General features: G+C 33.1%; 1 protein-coding gene across 1 annotated transcript; it reads right to left on the bottom strand.

Annotated features, from left to right (window-relative positions):
• Positions 1 to 5,157: 5,157 nt before the first annotated feature.
• On the bottom strand, positions 5,158 to 9,840 carry LOC134283196 (arrestin domain-containing protein 3-like). Its single transcript, XM_062765645.1, has 8 exons — positions 9,790 to 9,840; positions 8,587 to 8,706; positions 8,162 to 8,329; positions 7,575 to 7,798; positions 6,697 to 6,876; positions 6,029 to 6,331; positions 5,562 to 5,727; positions 5,158 to 5,318 (listed from the first exon to the last, which is right to left on the bottom strand). Exons 2-8 carry the CDS (start codon positions 8,702 to 8,704, stop codon positions 5,164 to 5,166), a joined length of 1,314 nt encoding a protein of 437 aa, XP_062621629.1. The 5' UTR covers positions 8,705 to 8,706; positions 9,790 to 9,840; the 3' UTR covers positions 5,158 to 5,163.
• Positions 9,841 to 10,560: the final 720 nt, after the last annotated feature.

Below are 10,560 nucleotides of genomic sequence, written 5' to 3'. Positions count from 1 at the left end.
AGGTAAATTTTTGTTTTGGTATTGAAAATTTCTGTATATTCTAAAATTTAAAAAAAATAAAGTCAAATTTCATTTGTGTCATTCTCATGATATTGCATTCATACAAGTTTATAAACATTTGATTTATATTTTGAAAAATAAGTGTTTGAAACACATAATACAGTGTACTTATGATGCTTGATTATTCATACAAACACATTATTTAAACACGTAATATCTTTTTGAATGAATGCCGACATATGAAACAAGCTGTTTTTATAGACTGCTGTTGTATTTCCAATCTGCGTAAAGTATGTGGTTAGAATTTCCATTTTCTCAATTTTTCAGACACTTTCCTATACATGGGTGGTCAAACTCACTGGATGGTTTATCAACACTCCCATGCTCACGAACAGCCTTGCCCCAGGAATTTGCCCTGAAGTAACATTTGCAGTCAATTGTCTCCTTTCTTTTTACAACATTGGCAGCCATGCAGGTATGCAATCTATGAAAGCCATGAAGGGACATAGAATTTTTAAAAATTTATAAAAGTAAACCGAGTTCTTGATTTATACAATCCGTTCTCTCGGATTGACAATTTGTAATAACAAATTGCCAATTCATTCTCACAGATTATCAATTCCTTCCCTCAAATTACACAGTCCGCTATCTCAGATTGTATAATTTATTCTCTTAGTTTAAACAATTCGTTTCCTCGGAATGTAAACCCTTCACATGATTTCATTAAAATTATTTATCCGTACATATCGGATATGGTAATACATGTTTAAAGAATAGAATATTGTAGTATTTTACATCCTACCTTTTATTACATATTAGGGTCCAAAATGAGAAAAATACATGAACATTTTAAAATCCATATGCTAATACTGATATTTGTACAACAAAAAATCTTAGAGGTTTTTGTGTTACATGTATATTAGAATAATTAAAGTCCTAAATAGTAAAAGTGAATATGGGTCCTGTGTAATCATAATATTTCTAAAATAAATATACGTTGAATTAGTTATGAAAGAGGTTGGAAACGACCGGTTGCTGAAACAAAATAAACAGAACGCACTAATTGATTAAAATGGTTGGATGTATCTGTACATATATACATTGTAATAAAATTCAAGAGCACAGATTGCCAAAATCATAAGACTGACGTTATAAAAATCAAGATCTCGAATTATTAATCTGTGAGAAAGAATTACCGGTATGTAATTCGAGATCTCAAATTATGAATTAAGGGGGCAAATTAGTAATCCGTAAGATCGGATTGTGTAATTCGAGATCTCGAATTATAAATCGAGGGAACAATTTTAAATTAGTAATCCGTGGGATTGGATTGTCTAATTCGAGATCTCATTTTTTACTTTTTTGAAAAATTGATGTGTCCCTTCATGGCTTTCGTAGCAATCTAATTAAAATTAGATCTTCCATCCACTGCCAGGTTTTTTTTATATGTTGCGATAGCATAAACAGAGGTCTGGCTTTAGTTAGATTGCCAAATATGCTATTTGTTTTAGTTCAGTAATTTTACCATGATTTACTACAAGGTTGTTGAATTATCAGTCCTGATACATTGACTTAACAATGTCATTTAACTACTTGAATCACATAGTAAATACAATTTTAAAAGGAAAATCAAATAAATGTAGTAATTGTAGCATTCTTAATTTTATTTATAAATGTAAATCCATATACACAATGACATGTATCTGTTTCAAAATACTTAAATCTTTTACAGGATAGAAGCTGATCACTTGTACATGACAGCAAATAATAATGTCTTGGACAATTAAGTCAAAGAACTTCCTCCAGTCTTACAGAGAAATGACAGTTGATAAAGGAATGGTGGACACAAAGTAAAAGTGCTCTTCAACATTTTGTTGAAGATTTCAGTCTGATTTGGAATTCATCTTGCAATATTTCTTGATTTGTATATTTGGATATAAACGTCACATTTTCAACTTATTGACTAAACAGTTTTGCGTTAAATATTGCCAATGCTATCTGTTATTATTATTTCCCTCCAAGATAACATGTCAAGTCTTTATTGTACCCCTTAAGCTCTGTTATACCAGAAAAATCTTGTAATGAAATTATTTAGTTATTTTTTCTTGTTAGATTAAATCCATGAAAATAAAAATTATTTTTAATGGCATCAAGAGAATGTATTTTTTTTGTTTAACAAAAAGATTCTATACATGTTTTGCTAGGGGTTTGTAAGAAGCAGACCAGAATTCTTTGCTTGCAAATTTTGTCATTCGCCATTTTTATTACATCAACTATTAGATGATTTATCCATGATTGAAGCATTTCGAAATTGATATTTACTTACAGTTCAAAGCAAAATTCTGTACTGATATGACCTTGACCCCCTTAAGAACAAGAGTTTCAAGGTCAATTTTTAATACAAAAATGGTCTTTCATCTTTATGGCCCATATCTTACATACAATATCATGAAATATACAAAAAGTGTCTAGAATGTGTCCAGAATGTGAAATAACAAACATGTATATAGCCAAAAACTTTAAAATGTTGTTGCTTAGCAATCACTTAAAGGTCATTAAACAGATATTTGAACTAAAATGATGCATGGATATTGCAGTTCTGATCCCTTCTTGAGAGTGAAACGGCTTAGAGTTATCTCCCTTTTGTTTCAATGCTTTAATCAATAAATAATTGTAAATAGTGTAATTAACGAGTTATTGATTAAATGACTTTACAAGAAAGGATATTATATAGATAAAAATACAACAAAAACATAACTTTGGTTAAGATGAGCAAAGTATGCTCGGAAACGTATTCCTGCATAATTAGCCACTAAAAAGTATTACTGCTAAGATTTTATAAGTAGGCAAATGGCCAGTGGGTTAGGTGTCTATACACTTCGTTCAAAAGTCGACGAAGACGAATCTCTGACTGAGAAGTGATTGAGAATTGTAAGCTCACAGTATAGCCCAAGTAGTCTACAAGTAAGAGGAGATACTTGTAGCATAGGTCGAGAAAACGTTGTGTAGGCAGTAGACGTGTACAGCCAAGTGGCATTTGTGAAAGCCAAAAGGACTTAGAGGTGACCAAGTGGCGCCTGCTTAGCTAAGTTGATAGGAACACCTTGTGGCCCTACTGCCAGGTGGCCGGTATAGACAAGTGGCTTTGGAGATTAGCCAAGCCAAGTGGGTAATCAGTCGTTCGTATAGCATAGCCAAGTGGCGTTGATATAGCCAAGTGGCAGGAATCTCTTTATTGTTTAATTATACACTAGGCAAGTGTCCTTTGTATTTGTATATATTGCTTCAACTTGACACTAGGCAAGTGTCGTCCGTATTTGTATATATTGCATTTCTTATAATCTGTATATTTTGCATTCCATATTGTCCTCATAAGACTTGGGCATAACCAAGTACGGGCCCAAGGTAGATCGCTCGGGTCCCGCACGTTACAAGAGTATATTCAGAATTTTCCATTTCAGCATCCATTGTGTAAAATTATGGCAAGAATATTGAAAAGTGTTGAAAAAAATTGATGAAACTTTTGCACTTATTTGACCTTTGACTTCCTAAAAATAGTTCTAATGAGGTCAAACTTTAAGACAATTTATCTGCTGTTCGTCCCTTGTAATTTTATGACCTCATATCTAATTTTCATATGTGCTGGGGTGCATAAATGTGTGTAGGATGAGTAATAAACGAAAATTCTTGCCCGAAAATTAAAAAATTCTGGGTTGCTAAGCAACCGCTTTTAAGTAGTTATATGCAGAATTGAAAAAAAAGTTTATGTGTTTCATGTAGTACAGTATCATGCTCTTTTGAGAGAATATCCAAAATTTCCTATTTCAGCATACATCATAGTAAATATTTAGCTTGAAGATTAAAAAGTATCGAAAAATTCCATAAAATTTTGCACTTAATTGACCTTTGACCTCCATTTTTACTAATAAGGTCAGTTGTTGAGTATCTGAATAGTCATAAAATATCATCTCTAAGAAATTCCCCTACAAAATGGTATGCAATACACCTAGCTTTCTCCTTGAATAAAAAAGTGGGAAATAATTTAATGATGTCATATCAAAAGGTCTCCAAAATCACCTAAAATGTGCCGGTAGAGAAAGGGTTAAAATACTCGGTAAGCTTTAAACGTCCGTTTTTATAAATTAAAGAGCAAAGAATGTCAGCAACGCCACAACTTTTTCCAGTTGACTGAACTGTCCAGAAGTGTTAGCACAATCCGCAATACTTTCAAACAGCCTATTGCACCAAATTGGAAGGTAATATATTCTTACAACCCGTGTGCATGTCGTTTGGACCTAAAGAATTCATTAGCAAAGAATTTTTACACATATATTTTCAAAACGCAAGAAATCACGGCTTCGGAGTTGAAACCCCATATGGTACTTAACCGAAACCCCACATATGTGCCCCTTTATATGGCGTGACAGACGATCAGAAAAATGAGATTTAAAGTCCCCTTGATTTTGCGAAAGCGGGGGACAAAAAGGACCTCTGGAAATTCTAGAGATGGGATCAGGTGCCTATGAGGAGTAAACACCTCTTGTTGATCGGTCACATCTAAGTATAAAATATTGATAAGGAAGACGGGACATTCCGTAGTCAATTCAGTATAAACACAAAGGCCTAGCAGTTGTTATGACCGTGTCAGCGAAAATACGAACTAGTGATAGATTTTGTATGCTTTATACATGTATTTTCAACATATAACCATTTCGTGGCTGACATTAGAGGCGCTTGCATAGATAACTTTGCAATTCAAGCAAAATAAATCATTGCAATCGTCCACAAGATGTTTATTTTCTGCAATTGATTTGATTTTCTTTTACCAGATCTTAAAAGGGAATATGACATTTCATGCACTGAATGTCTCATTCGTGTGGCTCGGAAATATAAACCCCGTCATAATGATCCAATAAACTGTACTGCTCAGTTTATACAATGAACAATTCTCTTGATAATACATAATGAAGACATGGCGTCTTGCAGTAAATCCCAAAAGAAGCAATTTTCCAATTTTATTTTTTCGCGGATTTCAGCATATCATGATGCCTTAGAGCTTGATTGCGTTTTATTAAATAATAAATATCTATATCATCTATATCTCTCATACAAAAATAAAATTTTTTTCACAATATAATGCTAAAAGTCTTTGTCTCTGCGCCATTACACGGACACCTTTGGTTCCACCATGTTAGATGGGTGAGCATTGTTGTAGTACGTGTACACGGGAGCGAACTCCAGCTGCCCCTGTGTGTGCTTATTATCTCCCTCGTCCGATATGTCATAACGTCCAAAGACACATTCTGAGTAACTAGGTGCTAAAAAGGACGAAATGCATACAATGAACATTGTTAATGTTGAGACAAATCTTTATCGTTTATGTTATTACTAGTATATCGAGCCTCATTCATCTTGTTTCTGCATGAATAAAAATTTTGTTTCCTGTTCTATTTGGAAAAAAAAGACCTAAGACTTGGAGATATTCAAAGACTTCAATTTGCTTAACAAAAATCATCTGTCTTTTGTAGTTAACCTAAGACTTAAGTAGATTTTTTACTTACGTTGGCTGTCATTGGCAAATGAAGGCACTGGCATGGGCGGGGCTGACGGGGGAAGGGTGACACAGTGGTTCTGAAGCGCCAACTGAGGGCGCAATGGCACCGTCCCAATGATCACCTCGATGGGGATCTCTAAATTGGACGAGGGGCCGAGGGTTTTAATGATCAACTGTAGAATTAAATGAAAGAACTAGAAATAGCTAGTAAAGAAATACGTACTCGTTCAAAGTTCTAGTGTAGCGTACAATAAAAATTATGCTGTGGAATAAACTTTATAATATCTGAATTATCCAATCATCTGAAGAAGAGTATATTGAAATGATAAAGATCGTATTTGACATTTATGCATGTAGTAATTTTTTGACACAATGGTATTTAATTTCCTGAGTGGATTTCCATTTAACACTATACATTTTTACGTGGCATATGTTTTACAGCTAAAATATAAAATGACTGGAATAGTTTAGTACCTTTAAAAAGTATCGAATATCAATGATGTTACAACCCTCCAGAAAGGAAGGAGGCACTGGGGGGATAGCAAGGCCACTTCCTTTCCAAACAAGTGTTTCGCCGCCCCCAACTCCTAAATGCATGACTTTCGTAACCTCCTTTTTGAGTTTACGTGTTTTATAGGTCTTCATTCTTGCCGGGTTTTTGGGCAAGCAAACTAAAACCTCTGAAATCTTGTCTTCTGTGGGTGTTCGCTTGAGAGGATTTTTTATTCTGCTAGTGACAGATTGTTCCTTGAATATTTTAGAGAAGTATATCGTCTTCTGGAAAAATAATAAAATTTCGGTTTTTTATTCATTGAAAAACAATTTTTGAAAAAAGAATTTTTTTATACTTTTGAAAGACACTTAAGACATTTAATATATTCCATATTAAATTGTTTTTGAATCATGTTCACCTAAATCTGTTCCAGATGGGGAAAAACTAGTTTAAAACAATAGTTGTATAAACAGTAATAATACTGCTCCAAAACTTAATTAATTTTTAATCAAGTACAATTTAAGACAGAAATCAAACGTAGAAGTTAATTTCAAGTATATTCCCACGTATTACACAGTCACTTGATAACTCTCAGCTGCCCACGGAAATCAATAGAAGAGTGATTACTTTTACGATAGGATTCTTTTACCATTTCCAAAATAGCCCAGACATCACACTCAAAGGAGGACAGATTTTGAATTTCGGCATTTATATCGATCCTTTCTCCAGGAACAAACCCAATCCTATCAAGATGAATGGTCCCTGATATCGGTCCCGACTTACAGCAAAGACAGAACATCCTCTTGGACCCTCTGTTACTTGTGGAATGCTGTTGGAGATAAAATATAAAAAAAAAAAATAAAGGAAAGGAATTTTACAGAGAAGTTAATTTCTTGTACTGTCTGAATAACGTGTGAAAAGGGCTATAATTCTAGCAAGGAAAATTACATCTTCACGCCGTAATGGAAATTCATAAAGTAGACTTTATTGCCTTTATTGATCAGACTGTCAAAAACAAGTATACGGGCTTTGGTTAAATGAACACTTCTACGTCAGTCTGGTTGGTATAGTGCAATGGTTCTATTATAAACAATGCTGTCTGGGGAAAATCAAGGGATTTCCTGATTGTTCTTTGAATGTGTGGTAAATAAAGTTTATGAGGGTGAATGACCAAATCAAGAGCTTTGGGAAATATTAGGTCTTTTGTCTCTTAAAATTTAGTTACATGATTACGATTTATTGTACTAAACCGAATGTCTACTAAATATTGCATTGTTTACATGGAATATAGTTTTAATAAATCTGTACATGATTTTAAAAAAATAAATTGAAACATTCTATACATTCTAGTTTTACTTGCGAAGGAATTGTAGAATTACAGGATGTTGATACCATTTGAAATTGCTTATTTAATTTAATAGTATTCCAAACATGGTTATCTGTTGGAGATCAAGACCGTGTGTCATTGCTGGACCAATAAATCTCAAAAGATTTCGCCAAACTAATGCTGCAAAAAGTTATGTTTACCATTACGTTCTTTTGGGTATTTAGATCCACTGGTGATATGACAGAAAACGGCCTCTTGTAGTTTATGTTAAAACTCCATGGTCTGTCTATGGTGGCATTGATGAAGTACCGTATGTAGCCCCAGGGGCCCTCAAATGACGACGGAAGAACATCCGGAAGACCGAAGTCAAAGGGGAAAGAATGGCGTCCGATAGGGAGGGTGTTACTGTCACCTTCACCACGCCCTACAAAGGAAAAAAGCTCAGAACTAGGATGGGAGAATTTGTCACATTTCAGATATATTATTTCTGTCCAGTGGCTTGAAACATATATATTAACATTGAATAATTTTGTGTCCAATTTTGAACAGGAAATATCAGGAAACACAAATGGCAACCATATTGTATTTGAACAGAAACTGCCATTCTGTTTACCACAACCTTGTCTCTTATGATTTTTTAGTATCCCTGCAAGCTCAAATTAACACGAATTTTATTTCATCTGCAATTGTTTCTTCAAAAGCGTTAAAGATTTTTTTGGGCAGTCCAACACTGACTGCCATATTTTAATACATGCTTATCTATTCTACTCTTAAATCTCATCAACACCTTTTCCAAATAATGGTATCGTTCTGTTAAAGTATACTTCAGAAGCAGAAAAGTGCTCATCCGTTGGTAACCGGAAACCTCCTTTCTTTGGACCGGAAGTTTCTTCATAAGGACTAGATGAACTTGGCCAATCAACGTACGCTTCTCCCTGAAAAGTTATCCTTATTTCTGTTTGGTAATGAGAAAAAAAAATCATAAAATTAAAGATTATAAAATGTTGAAAAATAAACTGCATACTGAAAATTTTACAATATAGATAAAAGATATATTTTAAAGTCTTTGACTTGTAGGAAAATAATCGTTATACCTATTTTAGTGAAATTTGACTTAAATATGATAAACACTTCTGACATAAAAAAAAAATCATTCTGGGCTTTAAAAATAACACCCAATGTTGTCCGTGATCATGTGATTTATTTTCCTACCTCTAATTTTGACTGCCTCGTTTAACTCCAGTACTATTTCACCTCGGACAATTTGCCCCGGGAAGTAAACCCCTCGGTGATTTTCTAATTCTATGATGAATGTCTGGATCTTCCCCATATCTATTGAAATTTATTGAGGATAACCCATGAAAATGTTTCAATTTCCATAATTTCATAGACTCATACATATATTTAAAATACGATTGCTTGAAAAATATAAAATCTTTCTCGAGGTCACTTTTGCAAAGAAACACGCACGTTAACTCTCGATTCCCGCCTACATTTTGGAACCAATTAATTCAATATGAATAGCAATTTGGCCATAAAATCTTGGTTTAATACAAAGAACAGTTCAATGGTAATTGATAAATCGTCCTAATACCAGCGCTAAACAGTAAATTATCCATAATTCCAGCTCTTGAAAAAAGGGGGCAGACGATATTTTCCATTGAAATCGGAGTTTCAAGCATCACCGTATTTTGAAATAGTCTTGGATATGATTAAATGTTCCTTATATCTTTTCTTATGTTTTAGGCAAATAAATAAAACATAAATATTTCAATAAAATATAATGTTTCAGTTGTATATCGCTTTGAAATTGGTGGAAAATAAGCATTTTTGTCGTTTTTTGTCAATAAAGATATGTCCCCCCCCCCCCCCCCCCGTGTCACACAAAAAGCTTTAGTATGAATTTGTGAAATACTATTCCATATTACCTGTAAAAAGGAATTTTTGTGACGGGGGGGATGTTTTAAAAATATTTTCCATTTTCCATTGATTTCTATAGTGAAAAACACAAGTTTTACCAATATTTAGAGTTATCTCTCTTTGTTTTCCCTAATAAGTAATGTTTTATGAAAATCCATATAATTATCTATAAAAAATATAAAAAAATTCATCGAATATGTTAACTTTTGAAAATTGACTTGGAGGTAGGCGGGAGAACAATACTATCGTTCGCAGTTCTTTAATGTACATCAACTAATGAAGAAGCAAATACGGTTTACAAGTTCCTCTATTTGTTCCTGACTAACTGCATCACGAATTGCACCTGGATGAGTTACCTGCAGATTGTCGCTTAGCAAAAATATATCGATTTTTGAGTTTACAGCATTAAAATTATGATGCAGAACTGAAAAAAAAACCCTCCATTTTAGTCTTTCTAGATATTTGTAAATTTTGAGGGAAATGATGAAATCTTACCTCAACAATGTGTTTACATGCTTTAATCTCTTGACGTCTGTTTATTCTCTCCTGTTCCCTGAAGCATGTAAATGTCTGCTATTCTGGTAAAGTCGATGTCGCTGAAGGAACAATTACAACTGATCAATAGTCTAACCAGAATCAGAAACCTGTAGAATTTAACCGGATGTAGAGGACTTTTAAATTCTTGATTGAAAGAAATGAACTAAGATTTGATGTGAATTGCGACTTTAAAAAACCATCAAAGCATGATTTTTTGGTTTTGTCGTAAACTAAGTTTAATTTGAAAACAACCAAATTATTTTACTAAACTAAAAAGCATTAATATACTGATATAAATACACCTTTTCTCAAATTACCAACAAATCCCGAAATTTTTACATTAATTTCTATAAATCTTGCAAAAATGCAGAGAAAATGGGTTATTCTCAAAGAGATGAAAATTCTTATTTCTAAATTTCATCTGAAAGATGCCTTTTTAGAAGGTTAATGTTGTGATTATTCCTTTTTTTTTAAAGAAATAGGATAAATAATACATATTCAGTCGTCCTTGTCTATAAATGCTCAGAAATATTCAATGTCCTTCAGCTGGTTTATTGGTTAATAAACCATGAGTTAGTACTAAAACCATCTTTTAGGAATAAAATTCTAACATACTATACGGAACCAATGATTATAATGAATTCTTATGAAATAATTGATACGTACATGTACGTTTTCCTTTGTCTGTCTATTTTAATCCGTAGCTTCCAGTAAACTGTCCATCTTTCT

This window comes from Saccostrea cucullata, unplaced genomic scaffold, assembly GCF_032062105.1.
Source record: "Saccostrea cucullata isolate Sc308-1 unplaced genomic scaffold, CSIRO_AGI_Scuc_v1 ctg1429, whole genome shotgun sequence".
Taxonomy (NCBI): domain Eukaryota; kingdom Metazoa; phylum Mollusca; class Bivalvia; order Ostreida; family Ostreidae; genus Saccostrea; species Saccostrea cuccullata.
The sequence above is the reverse complement of the archived record's forward strand: the minus strand, read 5'-3'. Positions and strand labels throughout refer to the sequence as shown.

Excerpts from the sequence above, each read along its gene's own strand:
- LOC134283196 (XM_062765645.1), bottom strand. The coding sequence starts at position 8,704 with ATGGGGAAGATCCAGACATTCATCATAGAATTAGAAAATCACCGAGGG. Across the intron at positions 8,330-8,586 it reads CGAGGCAGTCAAAATTAGAG|AAATAAGGATAACTTTTCAG; the intron begins GTAGGAAAATAA and ends ATTACCAAACAG. Across the intron at positions 5,319-5,561 it reads ATTTGCCAATGACAGCCAAC|CACCTAGTTACTCAGAATGT; the intron begins GTAAGTAAAAAA and ends CGTCCTTTTTAG.